General features: G+C 40.2%; 1 protein-coding gene and 1 long non-coding RNA gene across 11 annotated transcripts in view; one reads left to right on the top strand and one right to left on the bottom strand.

Moving 5' to 3' along the window:
• PDK1 (pyruvate dehydrogenase kinase 1) overlaps positions 1-9253 on the top strand; it is a 42565-nt gene extending 33312 nt beyond the window's left edge. The window contains 3 exon segments of one of the 2 annotated variants that reach the window (NM_001159608.1): positions 1-111; positions 3865-3978; positions 6675-6890. In NM_001159608.1, the coding sequence (NP_001153080.1) occupies positions 1-111; positions 3865-3978; positions 6675-6815 (366 nt within the window). In that variant the 3' untranslated portion in view covers positions 6816-6890. 2 annotated transcript variants of the gene reach the window in all.
• The window catches only part of LOC110256990, a 127589-nt gene continuing 114753 nt past the window's right edge, over positions 5135-17970 (bottom strand). For all 9 annotated transcript variants that reach the window (XR_002339101.1, XR_002339099.1, XR_002339097.1 and 6 more), the window contains one exon: positions 5135-6442. This is a non-coding gene — a long non-coding RNA (uncharacterized LOC110256990). The remainder of the gene's footprint in view (positions 6443-17970) is intronic.

A 17970-nucleotide genomic window follows, 5' to 3' on the forward strand; every position in this document is an offset into this window, starting at 1 on the left:
ATGAGTGACCGAGGAGGGGGTGTTCCTCTGAGGAAGATTGACAGACTCTTCAACTACATGTACTCCACTGCACCCCGGCCTCGTGTCGAGACGTCGCGAGCAGTGCCTCTGGTATGTGGTCAAGACATCACAAAGTGGGTTTTTGTGACGTGGAAAAATAAGTTGGTCACCACAGAAATCAGTGAAGCCATTGTGTGTGTGAGGTTCACCACGAGGATACTGGGAAGCTATTAGACACAAACAAAAAAACTTTCCTCTAAATTTAAGTACTTTTGGAATACTTTTTAAAATTGATTGAAAAGAGTATAAGACAGAGTATTGTTTGAGTTCTTGCTGCCAAACTTGATAGTGGTGTGTCAGTAGTTTTCCTGTGGTAAACCACACTTTGATATACTATCTCTACTGTAAGGCTTAAATTACCAGCTTTACTAGTATTTGGTCAACACTGATTTAACCTTCAGTGGTTCTCCCCTTCCCCAAGTACTTGTAATTAGAACGATTTCCTATTCTAGGCCCAAAAAGTAGGACTAGAGCTCTGATCAGTTTAATTACCAACCTGAAAATAGTCAAATTAATAGAATTGTGTTGATCATCTTTTTCTTAATGGATCATAGTCACTTTTTTTCGGGTTTAATAAGATTAGCTCTTGAATGGACTCAGCCCTGGCCCTCCAACCCCCAGAAAAGCCCTTTGTCAAATCTCTCACTTGTAATTCTAGAAGAACTCTATTCTTCCAGGCTTCACAGCTTCTCTGGCATATACAATGGAGTCAGGCTGTAACATGATGAAATATAGTACAAGATGAGTCTATTTTAGACTCTTTCCTGGAAGGTTTCTAAAAGGACTTCATTCTCATTACACAATTTAGTTACATATTCTTGTTGCACAGCACAGATTCTATAATTGCAACTGTAACACAGTTCATGTCTTACCAAACTTTTAAAATGATTGCTGTAGGAGTTCCCATCTTGGCACAGCAGAAACGAATCCAACTAGGAACCATGAAGGTGTGGGTTTGATCCCTGGCCTCACTCAGTGGGTTAAGGATCCAGCGTTGCCATGAGCTGTGGTGTAGGTCGCAGACACGGCTTGGATCTGGTGTTGCTGTGGCTGTGGTGTAGGCCGGCGGCTGTAGCTCCAATTTGACCCCTAGCTGGGAATCTCCATATGCCGTGGGTGCGGCCCTAAAAAGCGAACATAAGTAAAATAAAATAAAGTAAAATATTTGCTCTAGTAATGTGCTTCTCGAGTGAGATATGGGTAGGCATCTGTGTCCCAGGGGACAGAAAAGGTCAAATCAACATGAGCTGCTTCTTAGATTCTGATTTTATTCTTAAGTAGAGACAAGGGATAGACTGCCTTTGTAGTAAACAAACATTGTAGAATTTGTGGAGAGCAGCACAGCATCCTAGTCCAGACTGGATCTAAACTGTCTGGTCCATTCTCAGCTCAAGTACATCTGAGCTGTATAACCTTGAGACAGTTATTGACCTTTCAATACCAGTTTCCCCAGCTTTAAATTAAATTATTGTGAAGATTGAGTAAATGTATTTGAAAATGCTATTTATAGTGCCTTGCACAAAGAATAGTGCTTTGCACAAAGTAAATGCCATATGGTTGTTGTTTAGGATGCAAAATCAATGTGAATTTTTTTAGAAAACAGGAGGCTTGACCTGGCACAGACTCCCCTGTGTACCCACACAGCCTTACCAAGGTTAAGCCTGTTCTTAAACTCCTCCAGAGCCTCCTTCCTGGTGTCATGACCCCTTTGTAGTGGACCAGTAAGCAAGCAATGGGGCAGCTGGGAAAAGGCTGCTTGGCATCCTGACCATGAGCGGTCACCTTCCTACCCGATCACTGAGAGCTTCCTTCACATGTTTGCCTTCTGATGGCCACATGGATGGCGTGTCTTCACCCCGTAAGCCCCTTCAGAGAGGACCTTCCACATCTCCCTCTTCCAGACCTTCCCATCAGTTATCCAGTTTCGTTCTTTCTAAGTCGCTGACCAGCCAGCCTATTTGCCACTGCCCATGAGTCCCCGTAGGTATGTCACTTCGAGTTCTGCCCACTGGTAGGTTTTGCTTTCACTCCTGTCTTTGGCCTGGCCCTGACCAAGGCTGCAGTGAAAGGGCAGTCCACCTTTGGCTGCTGTGTGCCACTGTGTAGAGGCAGCAGCAGGCCAGGCCCATGCTGTTTTCCTTCTTCTAATTCAACAAAGGGGAAGTCCCATGGGTCCACAGGGGTGGTTGGAGAGTCGGTGATGAAGTATATCAGGTACCATGGGGTACCACCTGCTCAAGCAGATTGCCTGGGACCACTTCTGGAACCAGTTAATGTATCAGACAGGGTCCCACCTGGAAAGAGATAGCTCAAATTATGATAATTCAAGAAAGGCTTACCTACAAAGAGACAAATGACAGAAGTAGAGGTGGGATAGCACAGGAATCCAGGCTAGCAGCAGCAGAGCTGTCACCACCCTGACTCAAAGGGAGGAGGAGAAGTCAGCAGAACTCTGAAGAGAAAGTTGCAGAGTAGCTGCTTCCTCTCCAAGGGTTCAGCCTGCCCAGGAAGCAGCCTCAGTGGGAAGGAAGCAGGGGCTGAATGTCCCACTTGACTCCTCTGAATTCCTACTCCTTCCCCATTGACTGGACCCACTGGAAGCAGAGGGCATGGGGATCCATCAGCATCTCAGTTCAGGCTGGCCTCTCAGGGCAAGGACAACTGTGGAGGATAGACAGTTGGTTTGGAGAGGCAAACAGAAACGCTGGTTAAAAAAGTCAAGTAATAAACGGTGGAGGTAAAGAAGCCCAAAGCTTGGATTTGTTAATGGCACTCTGATTCCTAAATCCAGGTACACTCTTCACTAAAGTATGGTATAGAATGTCATTGAACATCTGAGTTGGTGATAACAACCATTTCTACATTTATCCACGTATTCTGCTTTATATTAAAGAACTGGTAGGATTTATCCAGGTAAATTAGAAGGCCATTCCAGATACTGGAAATAGAATGAACGAAGACACAGAGGTGAAAAATAACATGGTCTGTTTGAGGAACTTTAGAGCAGGAGATTTAGTTCAGCTGGACTGGGATGTTGGAGGCCGAGACCTGCTCTTCGTGGGTCTCTTGAAAGCTTTTTAGAAGCTTGGATTTTTGTCTCAGGGCAGTGGGTTGAGGATGGTAGGGTTGGGGTGGGTGCTGGGCGCTTTGAAGATTTTTAAGCAGGAAAGTGACCTGTTTGTGAGAGTTAAGAGAGTAGACCTGTTAGGGACCTCTCCAGACTTAGAACACAGGCAGGAAATTCAGGATAGGAAGTCATGAGACATGTCTGTTAGGTTGCAACCAGGCCTTTTCTACTCTTGCTCCTGAAAGAGAGAACATTTTTTTAAAATCTTTTTTTTTTCTTTTTTTTTCCCACAGCATGTGAAAGTTCCCAGGCCAGGTATTGGACCTGTGCCACAGCAGCGACCTGAGCCTCAACAACGACAACGCTGGCTTTTTAACCCTCTGTGCCACCAGGGAACTCTAAGAGAGAACGTATTTTATATGCTATTGCTGAAAGCAGTATTGGGATACTCTGGAGCAGGCCAATGAAGAAAAGCAACATGCTTTTTCCAGACCCCTCCCCACCCCCACACCCCCTGGTCATTTTACAGAAAGAAGAATGAGGAATTTTAAATGACCAAAGGGAAGCCAGCTAATTCAGTCCTCACCTAGGCTGCAGCTTGCTCATTTTTAATACTTAAATATTAACAGATCTTTTAGGTGCAGGCTCTGATAGCACTGGGATAGTCCAGTAGCACTTACCTTAATGAATTTCATTGTGTGGCTTACTGAATTAAATTTCATTTTCTCATCAAACAGGCTGGTTTTGGTTATGGATTGCCCATATCACGCCTTTATGCACAGTACTTCCAAGGAGATCTAAAGTTATACTCCCTAGAAGGTTATGGGACAGATGCAGTTATCTACATTAAGGTAATAACTTTAGTCTTCTTGACTTAATGATACTTTTGATTATAAGATGCCAATATTTAACTGTAATGAAATTTTCTTCTCCCGCATGCTGTTTTAGGAGAGTATGGTTTTTTACATAGGATCTCATCCATTGTGACATATGATTTCCTTGACCATGAGAAAGAAATGCTCAACTATAATGTTCAAGACTATGGCTGTTAATATTTTTTTAAATTGGGTTAAAATGGGGAATCAAAAAGTTATCCTACAGATTTAATTTTAACCTGAAACACATGAGTGGACATTGATTCATCAGTCTTTTGATGGACTTGCTTAGGCCTTTTATTTGTATATTGGTATGCAGATTGAAGTTTCGATTGTCGTTCTTGAAAAAGCTATTCTTACAATGCATTGTTTTGGTTTCTTTAATTAAAAGAAACAACCAAGTGCATAATCCTTTTTGATTTTTATGCAGTTGCTTGCAGTAGTTTTCTGACTGATTTGACAGCAATTTTTATGTGGCTCTCCTTCATGAGTCTTTGCAAAGCATTCCTCTTAGTTTCCAAAGAACCCTTGCCCTGGTTTTTTTGTTTTGTTTTGTTTTTTTGTGGGGTTTGATCAAATTACAATGACAGATTTAAGTACATAAACAGATTTAGGAACAATTACAGTTGACTCTTAGTAAGCATATAGCTCACCTGGTGGGAGCAGAAGCACTTAGCCTATTGGCTTGGGATATTCCATGTGTTTATGCAGACAGAGATCAGTGTATTTCACAGGGATGAAAAGCACTAGGCCCCACCAATCCACTGGATTTGCTCTGCAGTGGGCTGTTGGTGCCTGATTCAGTGACACTAATTTCTTGTTATGGCCACTAGATGGCACCTATTTTATAGGAAATGCTGAAGACTTCACATTAGAAAAAGTAAATTTGTCTGAAAAGATTAAAATTATTTCAAGGTAATAATTTTTCTTTTTTTTAACCATCTTAATTGTGAAGAACTTAAAAAAGAGTGTCTTCACGTTTCCCTTTTTATCATTAAATGTAACTTTTTTTTTTTTGCTTTTTCTAGGGCCGCTCCCCCAGCATATGGAGGTTCCCAGGCTAGGGGTCGAATTGGAGCTGCCAGCCTACACCAGAGCCACAGCAACACGGGATCTGAGCCACATCTGTGGCCTACACCACAGCTCATGGCAACCCTGGATCCTTAACCCACTGAGCAAGGCCAGGGATTGAACCCGCAACCTCATGGATCTTAGTAGAATTTGTTAACCACTGCGCCATGATGGGAACTCTGTAAATGTAACATTTTTGTTTGAGTCTATAGATCCAGGAGTTTGGCAGTTCTGGCATATTTAAGAGAAAATATATATATATGTGGAAGGTTTTTAGCTTCATTTTGGGAAAAAAATAGAATACAGGAAGTCTTATAAAATCGTTAAAAAACAACAAAGACCTTCCTTACCATTATTGGAATGAAATTTCCAGTTCATTCTCTTCTACATCTTGAGGAATGAATGCCTGTAGCTTAAGGTTGAGATCCTACCAAAACATCCTAACTTGAAGATGACAAGGAACAGTTGGTCTCAGGTTCTAGTGATTTATAGGAACTGAAATAGAACAGTGAATTGATGGTGTTACTATGTTGGAAACATGAAATTACAGTCAGCCCTCTGTATCCCCTGGTTTTGCATCCACAAATCTAACCAAATGGGAATCAGAAGTATTTGCAGAAAAAAAAATTCCAGTAAGTTCCAAAAAGCAAAATTTGCTGCATACCCACAACTATTTATTTACGTAATATTTATATTGTAACTATTTGCATAGCATTTATATTAGCTATTATAATTAATCTAGAGTTGATTTTAAGTATACAGCAGGATCTGTATGGATTATATGCAGATACCACACCATTTTATTTAAGGGACTTGAGTATCGGCAGATTTTGGTATCTATGAGAGGGTTGATACAGAAGTTCAGCTGTGCATGATGCCGAAATCACATGTGCTGTAACTAAAATCCATGACTTTAATGGCAGAAGAAGGCACAGGATCAAACCCAGATTTCATTAAATGATTGTACAATTACATATGTTAAGGTACATATGAGAATTTTTATGCTTTTACAGTTAACTGACTTTTTCAATTAACTAACTTCTGCTCTGGGTCATGTTTTATAAGAGGTATCTTTCATACCTATGTAATATTTCAATTCAGCAACTTCCAGGCTGGCTGGAGAATTACTGCAAGTCCTAAACTCAGTCAACATACACATTAAGCAGTTGCCATAGGCTTAGTAAATAACTTATTTCAAATATGTGCTCTATTCTAAAATGTTAGGGTACCTGCTGTGGTGCAATGGGATTGGCGATGTCTCTGGAGCACTGGGATGCAGGTTCCATCCCTGCCTGGCACAGTGGGTTAAAGGAGGATCCATTGTTGTCATAGCTGCAATGTAGGTCCCAACTGTGGCTCCATCTGATCCCTGGCACCAGATCCATGTGCCGTGGGGTGGCCAAAAAAGAAAAAAAAAATTAAACACAACAGCCGTCATTTAGAATAGAATAAGCTAGAATTCAAGTAGATGGTGTATGGTAAAATACAGATCCAAAAAAATATTGTTCAATTTGTAATACTTTTTATACTATTGCATGTTTTCTCAAATAATGGATTCTTTTTAAAAAATGCCTAACTTGAAGTCCCGCTTTTTCTTTTAGGCTCTGTCCACAGACTCAATAGAAAGACTCCCAGTGTATAACAAAGCTGCCTGGAAGCATTACAACACCAACCATGAGGCTGATGACTGGTGTGTCCCCAGCAGAGAACCAAAAGACATGACAACATTCCGCAGTGCCTAGACACACTTGATACCCTTGGAAAATCCAGATGTGGCTTTTGCATTAAATTTGGAAGGGATGGTGTTCAGAACTACATTATACCAAATACTTCATGTGTCGTTTTCACAGTTCACTATCTGGGTAGAGTAAGTGGCAAGTCAGTTCCATTTATGCCTGTTCAATCTCCTCAAGGACAACATCGTATCTACATTACACTTAATATTTTCACAGTTAATTGAACCTATTTTTAAACAACTAGTTTTGCTCACCTTTCTCTTTAGAGTGGATTTCAGAAGCGTAGAAATCTTTGGGTTTCTACGGGAAGCTATGTGGTTTTTTAAAAAATTCTTTTATGTCTGCTGGAAACATCTTCATACTGATTAGCTAGGTTAGCCATCTTTCTGTTTTAGAGGAGTTCTGCCGTCCTTTATTTAGTAATGATAGATGTAATAAGACGATCAGATTTATACAACTATCTACAATTAGAGCCGTAAACAGTTGCTCTGTTACTGTAGAACCAGCGATCTTTCAGCATCTACATGCATTGTCTTCACTCTGAAGTTAATTTATCATTTTTTAATTTTATTGCAAAGGATTATGATTGGTTTCCTGTGGAGTTAAGCCAAGATCATGGTCTCTTGTGATTAATGCAAGGGGAAATTCTGATACTAAAAACAGCTGCTAAAATTCTAAATTAAGAGATTTAGGGCAAAGCAGCAAGTCCCCAAAACCGTACTGATTGTTGAGATTACCTGGGGAACTTTTGAGAAACAGTTTTCTGGGCCTTCCTCCAGACAAAGGATCAGACTCTGTGGCAGGAGCCCAGGAATCTCAAGTTTTAAAACTCTTAGATGAGACCGATGCCTCACCTAGTTAGAAAACCGTGCTTTTAAAGTGAGTAATAATGATACATTTGCTAAAGTATCAGATCTTTAGGCTTTGGTTTTCAGCTATCGAAAGGTCAGACTTTAAGACTGGGAGAGACAGATTGGTGCAATTAAAAGCGTAATTAGGAGACACGTTGACTGTAGGAGAATAGTCAGGTAGCTGAAGGATTAGAACCATAAGTGCTCAAGTACTGACAAAGAATATGTATGTTAAAAAATCTGTATTTTATCAGGAAAGAGTCACCTTGGGCTTATCACAAAAACCCCTCACATTCACATGGTAACGTAGCATGCAAATACTTTGTTATGTCATGATAACTCCATTGGGCTTTAAAACAAAGAGATACAGAGCAAGCAGTTTCATCTTCATTTTGAGACTCAGAGTCTGGCCCCAAGCTGCATGGAATTAGAGTCAGGGCTCAAGCTGTATTTGCTGATCACTGTTAGCTGCCTGGTCCAGGAGACCAGGAAGTCAGGAGACGAAGTTGTTTAGTCATACCTCATCTTTTAAGGTGACAGGGAAATACATTGAAAATAAATTTTAAACTAAGATTTTAAAAGTTTAAAGAACAGCTTTATTACTTAAATGGGGAATTTATCTGGAAAATACATTGAATTGAAACACCTCATTCTCAAGAGGATTGTGTAAGCTTAATAATTCTATATAAATTTTTAAAATGGAAGAGATGCTGGCGGGCCATCAGTCCAGGACCCTCACTTAAAGAGATGAGGATCCTGAGACTCGGGGTGTAGGATTTGCCCAGGGCTAACTAGCTCATGTGACCAAATGCTGGAAAAAATCTTTTACCTTCTATTCCTTAATTATGGATTTTATGAAATATAGGACACACTAGTAGATGATTTATATTAGTTCCATGTGTTACCCTTTTTTTAGCTTAAAATTAGACTTTTTGTAATGATGGAATATCTTAGAATCCTTTTCAGAGTATTCACTTTCTTTCCTAATAGAGACATTTGTACAACTGACGCATTTTGTTTTTACTTAGAAACAACCTCCACAAGGTTAAAGTTTCTCTCTTGAAGAGCTAAGCTGGTGTTTTCGAAGGAAAAGTGAAATCTTTTCCTGTAGCTTCTTTTTTAGGTATAATGGCTTTTTTACTTTGTTATTGTGGTAAGGGACAGAAAATTAAAATATTTGGGGGATGCTTTCTCCTAGTTGGTTTTAAATTATTGTGCTACCTGAAATGTTTTTAGATTATTACACTGTTTTTCCCACCAGCATTTAATATGATGCCATGTAAATTACTGAAGGATAAGAAGTGGGTACCAAGTGATTTTCATAACTTGGACATTTAATGAATGTGCCAACATTTTTTAAGGAAGAATCGCAAAAAATATTCTGCCCTATACTTAAAATACTGGCTGGCTTAAGAGTCTTCATACTTAATAGTGATCACTTGCTTGCACTGTGGCACTGTGAAGTTTTTACATGGAGCTGTTGACGTGGCAGTCTACCCTATTTTATAAAATGTTTTGTGTATGGCAACAAAGTGGCAACATGGATCAACTCTTATTCTGAAAATAAATTGGGTCAATTGAGGTTTTTAAAAATATAGTTATGTTTTATCTTTTTAAATAAAGGTCTCTTTCATCCTCAAGGGTCAACATTCTATAAACATTTGAGAAATTACAGCTAGGTGGCTCACATGACATCTCTCTGAAGAGAGGAGATATTTGGAATTTAGATTTCCACCATGGAAATTCTAGTGGTGAAAGCAGGCGGTAGAGTTTGTGCAGTTTGATTTATGCTGGACATTCATTATCCAAACATCCAGATGACTGATTTATTGCATAAATGTACATCTTCTGTTGTGTGATTTTTGAAAGGTTATATTAATGTGCTCTTTGAACAACTTTTCACAGTGTATGTAGAAAAGATCCTAATTGTACCAGCTGGAAGTCAGAACTAAACCCTGCTAGTCCAAGCTAGGTTCCTGTCCTATTCCTGACATATGGGCTGAAAGCTGGTAAGTTCCATAATGGGACTCTGTATAAAGAACCAGGGAAATGTACTGCCAGTGTTAGGATCCCTTTGTGGCCTTGTGTAGCCAAGTAGAAGTCAGGAATCAGGTAACCAATTTTATATCTTTTTTTTTTTTTGTCTTTTTGCCATTTCTTGGGACGCTCCCGCAGCATATGGAGGTTCCCAGGCTAGGGGTTGAATCGGAGCTGTAGCCACCGGCCTACGCCAGAGCCACAGCAACGCGGGATCTGAGCCGCGTCTGGAACCTGCACCACAGCTCACGGCAACGCCGGATCGTTAACCCACTGAGCAAGGGCAGGGACTGAACCCGCAACCTCATGGTTCCTAGTCGGATTCGTTAACCACTGCGCCACGACGGGAACTCCTAGTTTATATTTTTAATTGCTGTGCCATACATGGGGAGTTTTAACAGAAAGGTAATCAGGGTTAAGCTGGTTTGGCTTTTCCTGAAGGAATTTTCCATCATACTGTATATGGTTAACTTCTGGCCATAATAATTTTGTTATAGTCAAAGCCACTTGAAAAAATAATGTGGTATGGGGAGTTCCCGTTGTGGCTCAGCAGAAACAAACCCGACTAGTATCCATGAGGATGCGGGTTGGATCCCTGGCGTCACTCAGTGGATTGAGGATCCGATGTTGCCACAAGCTGTGGTGTAGGTTGCAGACGTGGCTTGGATCTGGTGTTGCTGCTGCAAAAGCCAGCAGCTGTAGCTTTGGTTTGACTTCTAGCCTGGGAACTTCCATATGCTGCAGGTGTGGGCCTAAAAAAAAAAAAAAAAAAAAAAAAAAAAAAAAAAAAAAAAAAACAAAGGAAAAAGAATTTTTATGTCAAAAGAGAATGCGCTCCCGTTTTGCTTAATCCTGGCATTCTTGAACTGCTATTATACCTTTTGTTCTGTTTACATGTTTGGAAAGAATCAAACCATCATACCACACACTCTTCACATTTCTTAAGCAATCACCAACCATAAGCTTTTAACAGCAAGAGACAAGATTGCTAGCTTTTTAAAAATTTATGAGATCTAATCTGTGTTCATATATATATTAAAGCAGCACTTAATCACATAGTAAAGACAATATAGGTGTATATTGTTATTACTACCACTATTAACATTTTCTTCATGGACCCAATATTACAAATAGTCCACCTATAATAAGAAGGAAAGAAAACTCATCAGAACTAAGGTTGTATTTTGTGGGGTTTTTTTTGTTTTATTTTGTTTGCGGTTGCATTTTAGTGGAGTTTGGAATGTGGAATTTGGAATGTGTTTCTGGGTTCCTTCATCCTGGTGCAAGATTGACAATTTTTGTTGCAAAACTTTAGTCTTTTTTTCTTGTCTCGGAAAAGCTGATTTATATTTATATTGGGGAACAGGGGCAGCCATCTTTCACTTTGTTAAGAGATTTTTAAGTAAAACTGTACAGTGTTCACTTGAATGTTGTATTTACACAGGAGTTAATTTCTGCAAGCTTAGAACTGCATTTGCTGCAGTCGTCCCAGAATATTGTCAACATTTCAATTCAAAACTATGTAATTTCTGACGTCTGTTTATAATAAAATTTAAATGGTGAAAAATTCCTTTAGGAAACAGCTTATGAGGCCAGGACATTTTAAAGTTCAATTCAAATATAAGAGGCCACAGTATCTGGTCATGGTTTCATACTTTGAAGTCAGTTATATTGTTATAACACTGTACAGAAATATCTAACTATTCGTCCAAAAACTTCCTTCAAAGTGGAGTACCTCTGAGTACAAAACTGAAAAGAATTAGAGAAACAGCGTCATTTATCTTACTATATTACAGTATGGGAAGAATCTGACTTATGAACAATTTCTCATTCTTTCCCCTCAGTGTTTTCCATGATGCCCCCGTATAGAGCAGGCACTTCCAACTGCAGCTTCAAGTCATGAGTGATAATGAATTTAACAACACTGTGTGCTCAAAGTCTTACACAGAAATGAATCAGTACAATAAAAACTATGGGTAGTAGCACAATAACTTGCAAAATGATAAAATACTGAAGAAAATGACAAGTTAGAATAGCAGCAAAACAGAAATACCAAAGCCATGGGCTTAAGTATAAAGACGTCAATAAGGAAACACTGTTAAGGTGGGTAAAGCCACAGCTGTGTCAGCAAACTAAGGGCAGTAACCTCCAGGAAGCCTTTGTAGGCTGTATCAAAAAGGGTTCTTCCAGAAAAAACCTCTAGCAAGGACTAATCAGGGAAAAAAAGGGGGGGGGGGCACGTAAATAGTACTTAGGTTAAAAAAGCTAAAAATACAGATTACAACAAAAAATTGAGTATAGAAGAAATTATTTCCAGAAAAACAAATATTACTGAGATTTAAGAGATTCTGACATTTAAATCCATCAATAACCACTAAAGAAATGCAGTTAGTACTACAACTGCACCTCACTCACCACAAGAGATGTTAAAGGTGAATTTTACCAAAACATAAACTCGCGTTCCTATCTTACACTTTCAGAGAACAGAAGGAGAGAAAGCCACCAGATCCATTTCATAGTGTTAGTAAAACCTCAAAGCAAAACTGGTCAAGGACGGTATGAAAAATTAATGTGTATACTAATCTCACTCATGAATATACATGAAAAAAAAATTACCAAATATCGTCAGAAAGGAACAGCGTATAAAAAATTAATACATTGTGAGCAAAGTAGGCTGTTTCCTAGAAATGGAGTGTTTTTTAATATCTTTATAATCTATGTAATTAATCACATTAAAGGATAAACCATAAGATTACCTCAGTGGAGACAGACGATAACAATATTAATTTGTTATTTTGGAGTACAGTTTAGTTATAATTACAGGTGCTTAACTCACTTGTATAAGGTCATTGTTGGATGGTAATTAAATACAAGACACATATATTGGAACTGTCTGTTGGGTTGGGTCCAGTTGCTTCTACCAGGGGAAATGTGATTCGTTCTATGTCTAGAGCTTCACCATTTGCCAGGTAAAAGTTACTGGCCTGGGGATTTCTCCTTTTAACTCTGGTAAAATACTTTGCAACATGGAATAAAGGAACAGTCCATGTCTTTGTGTTTGAACAAATGTAAGGGTTATAAAGGGGCCTAGAGTTTTCAACAAGCACATTTGTTTGATAAAGCCTACCCTTTCTACCTCTGGAGTGGCAAATCCTCTTCATTCTGGAGAAAAAGTTCCTTTTCATCTCAAAACCAATCCTCAGTGACCAACAAAAGCAACCAGTAGGAAGAATCCCCAATTGGGACTATTGGGCGATTGTTCCTTGTCTACAGTGCACAGCTGACCTTGATTATTGCTGGGTCAGGATAGGTCTTCACAAGGGCTTGTTAACCAACAGGAGAGTATAGGTAAGTCATTGTAGGCAGTGCTACTCAAACTTCCATGTATATAGCAATCACCTGGGGATCTTATAAAACATAGATTGGGGGCCAGCAAGCCTAGAATGGGGTCTCAGATGCCACATTTCTAAAAAGCTTCCAGGTGATGTTGATGCTGCCCATCCACAGACAACACTTTCAATAGCAAGGGTTTAAAAGTTGCAGCATAAACTGCTATCAGCATCTCAAAGGACCAACTGGAGAGATGAAACCAGGTGATGTATGAGTGAGGAGCCTGATACATCTAGTAATCTGATTCTTAAGAGTATTCAGAAGGGCTAGAAGAGATCCATTCCTGATAGCTGGAGTGCTTGGGGGTATGCCCATGACCTTAAGTTAACTAATGGGATTTGGACCTCATTTGTGGTGAAATATGAATTTTAAGGCTCTTACCAGTAGAACATGTAAGTAATAAAAGTCTTGGGTTAATGCAAAGAGGTGATGCCCACGTGTAATGTTTATCTTCATACCTATTTCATAGGAGGGATATGGAAGATGACAGAAAACTTTGGTGGATAATAGTAGCTTCACTGACATCCTTTTTGTCTGCTCTAGGCGGTAACAGAATCTTCTAGTGGTGGGAAGAATGGACCCAAGACTGAAAGCTCTGGCGCTTTACAGCAGTGGTGGGGTTAATAGAACTTGGGACAGCCCCTTACATCAAGGTCCAAGTAATAGTTTCGCTGGTGATCCCGGATGTGAATGCAGTCTCTAGGATGTAGATCCCGGCAGGGCACCACAAGGTCAGATAGTGATACCTGTGTGTGTGTGTGTCCCCACAAGGTCAGATAGTGGTACCTTTGTGTGTGTGTGTGTGTGTGTGTGTGTGTGTGTGTCCACAAGGTCAGATAGTGGTACCTTTGTGTGTGTGTGTGTGTGTGTGTGTCCACAAGGTCAGATAGTGGTACCTTTGTGTGTGTGTGTGTCCACAAGGTCAGATAGTGATACCTTTGTGTGTGTGCATACGTGTGTGTGTGTGTTTGTGTGTGTGTGTGTCTTTAGGGCCATGCCTGTGGCATATGGGAGTTCCCAGGCTAGGAGTGGAATTGGAGCTACAGCTGCCAGCCTGTGCCACAGCCTCAGCAATGCAGGATCTGAGCCATGTATGTGACCTACACCACAGCTCACAGCAATGCCGGATCCTTAACCCAATGAATGAGGCCAGGGATGGAACCTGCGTCCTCATGGATACTAGTAGGGCTTGTTACCACTGAGCCATGACAGGAACTCCCTAGTGATACATCTTACATCTTATACAGGATATGGAACACTTCACTGAAGGTTTTGTGGTAATTCATTATATGATGGCAGTGATTTAGCTTAATCGGGTACATCACTGTCCTGTAAGTAGGTGACTGCTGAGGGTACAGTGAAGGAGAGTTTGTAGTTTAGCTGGAAAAGGGGTGCCCTTGTTGCTGTTAATGAGCAAAGATATTAAAATCAGTATCTGAAAAATTCCTGCTGAGAACTTGGTTGTGACGTGTTAAATCTGTAGATCACTTTGGGGAGAATTTATATCTTAACAATATTGATACTTTCAATCTTTGAGCATGCTATATGTATCAATTTAATTGGTTTTGATCTTGATCCCTTTCAGTGTTTCACAGTTTTCAGGAACAGATCCTGCACATATTCATCAGAATTAAACTTAGGTATTTCATCTTTTGAAGCCATTTTTGAAGCTAATAAACATTTAAAAAATATTTTTTGTCTTCCAGTTGTTCATTCCTAGTACATTTTCCCCTTCAAATCTCTAATGTAGCCCCTCAAAACAAATCATGGCCTTCAGAGTTTTATTGAGGACTAGACATAGCTGAGTAAATTCCACCTGTATTGACTTAGTCCTTGATGTGGTCTTCATAATCAAGTAAACACCAGCATGTCCAATCCAATGTCAGGCTGCCATGAACTTGACCATGCCCTTCTTTTCCCCTTTCTTTTATGACTGAACTTGAAGCATATAGAAGTTCCTGGGCCGGGGTCGAATCCAAGCTGCAGCTGTGACCTATGCCACATCTGTGGACACGCCAAATCCTTAACTGCACTGGGCATGGGATCAAACCTGCACTGCCACAGAGACAACGCCCAGTCCTTAACCTCCTGCACCACAGCAGGAACTACAGCCATGCTTTTCTTTTTCTAGCCCTCTCCACCCAGACCACTTGTTTGACTTCACCTAGGAGGGGTCAACAGTGTAATTTCACTGTCTCACCCCAGGGCAGCTTGAATTTTCTCATCGTGTGCTACAATATGGTGTGACTAGACTACTTTTCTTGTTCTACTTAAACTGAGATTTTAAGGTTTATATTAAATGTGTCTTTTTCCACATATCATCAGGGGCATTGATCTCTGATGCCCTCTGCCACCCATTTCCAAAATGACAAACAGGAGACGGCTTATTATTAGGCAAGTATACAAAGTTCAAGATTCCAACCCAATCCTATGAGCCAGATTATATAATGCTCTGTGTGACCATACAATTCTTTATTATTATAGATACAAAACCACTTAGAGGAGGGAGCATCAAGATGGCAGAGTAGGAGGATGTGGAGCTCACCTCCCCTGCAAACACATCAAAAATACACCTACATGTGGGACAATTCTCACAGAAAACCAGATGGAAACTGACAGAAGATCTCTTATACAACCAAAGCTGCGGAAAAGATCTGTACATAACCAGGTAGGATGGGAAAAAAAGGCATCAGGATGGGGGCCGGTGCCCCTGGGAGAGATCTGAGAAGGAGGGAAGGTCCACAGGGGAAGGCCCTCACCCTGGGGAGCCCCCTTCCATACTGAGAAGTCCACTGGACATAGAGGGGCTGGAGGGGCCTGGATTCTGCTTGTGAGGAGTGCATGTGTGCTGGCTTGAGAGAGACCAGTGCTGACAGCTGCCACCTCACTGCCCTTCCTAGCCTGAAATGCATGCAGGGCAGGACCACTGGTATGCAGAGTGGCTAGGCAGTGAATCAGGTACACAGGCCGGGGAGAAGACTCAGTCCAGCTGTGTGGAGACAGCCTAGAGGGTCTGGGCTGGACCTCAGAGCCCACTGTCAGTGCCCATAGTGAGGTGGGTCTGGCAGTGGTGGAATTTATCAGCATTTATCACACCAGGTGGCACCACAGAAATGTACATCTCAGTGGGGCAGCCCCTGGGGAAGAACATTTATATTTCAATAGGAGCACTCCAGTTCCATTCACCCCATACTGAAGTTTGAGGCCACATCTGTGGTAGACAAGTCTTGGAAGAGGCTTTCCATGGAGGCAGCACAACCACCTTGATTTCTGCAGCCAGAGCACCCTTACCCCTAGCACCCACCTATTTCATACCACGGTCTAGCACTATATCTGGGATAAACACAATGGAGAAAGGGACTTGACCTTGGGCTGCTTCTGGGAAGAACCATGGATAATGGCATGGCCAACATGTAGGTTTGCTGTGACCAAAGAGGACTCACTTGCCCTAGCGATCACCTCCTTTGGGACAGAGCACACACTCAAGAGCAACAAAGCTTTATCAAACCTTTGGGGCTTCTACTTCTGCTTCTATAGACTCTGACCCTGACAGGTCTGTGACAGCCATGGAGAAAAGATGAAGACATGCCCAACATCAAGTAAAGGCTTTGGACACCGCAATTCCAATCATACCCACTATCAAGGGGACAATAGCCAGCACACTCAGAAGAGACATACAAGAAAACAGCCCTTGCACCAAAAATATTAGACTCATGGTCTACATAGGGGTGTTCCCACATAAAAGCACCCCTTTAAAAGCACAGCAGATAAATTTCTCTATGAATTTAGGAGAAACAGTTAAGTAAATGAAAAAACAGAGCAACTACTCCCAATTAAATGAACAAGAGAAGTCCCCTGAAAGAATAAGGATTTCACTCTACCCAAGCTTGAGTTCAAAAAGAAGGTAATAAAAATGTTTATAAAATTAAGAAAGATTATCAATAGAAATGCAGAACACTGTAGTAAGGAACTAGAAACTATAAAGAGGAACCAGTCAAAATTAGACAACTCATTTGCCAAGATAAAACCAATCTAGAACAATGAATAATAGACTCAGTAAGTACAGAGAATGGATAAGTGATCTGGAAGACAGAATAATGGAAGTCACCCAATTAGAGCAGCTGACAAAGATAAATTTAAAAAAAAAAGAATGTATGAGATTTATGGGATAATATAAAGCATGACAAGCTACACATAATAGGGGTTCTAGAAGAAGAGAGAAGGGAATCAAAAATGTATTTGAAGAAATTAGGTTTAGGAAGTCTTCAGCTATAAAGAGGGAAACAGATATCCAGATATAGGAAGAACAAAGGGTCCCAAACAAGACAAACAGGTCCTCATCAAAACATATCATAATTAAAATGATAAAGAGGATCCTAAAGGCAGAAAAAGAAAAGACAGAGTCAGTTACAAGGAATCCCCCCATAAGGTTATCAGCTGATTTCTCTACAGGAACTTTGAAGGGCAGAAGGAAGTAGCAAGATATATTCAGGGTCTTGAAAGGGAGTAACCTAGGATACTCTAATCAGCAAGATTATCATTTAGAGTAGAAGGAGGAATAAATATAAGCAAAAACTAAAAGAATACAATTCTAAATCTACTATAAAATATCGAAAGGTCTTCTCTAAAAAGAAAAGAAGTAAGAATTTATAGTAAAGGAAAAATAGGAAAGGCAAATATATAAAAGCATTGAAAAAAATAACAAGCTATACAGCACATAATTTTTTTTGGAAAAAGTGATTATAATTAACAGCAAAAAGGATAAACATGAAGATTCCTATTTTACATCAAAATCACAAAATGTGGGGGGAGAGAAGTAAAAAAATAGATCTTTTAGAATATATTTGAACGTACATGACTATCAGTCTAAAGCAAGTAGATAT

The sequence above is a fragment of the Sus scrofa genome, chromosome 15 (assembly GCF_000003025.6).
Source record: "Sus scrofa isolate TJ Tabasco breed Duroc chromosome 15, Sscrofa11.1, whole genome shotgun sequence".
Classification (NCBI taxonomy): Eukaryota; Metazoa; Chordata; class Mammalia; order Artiodactyla; family Suidae; genus Sus; species Sus scrofa.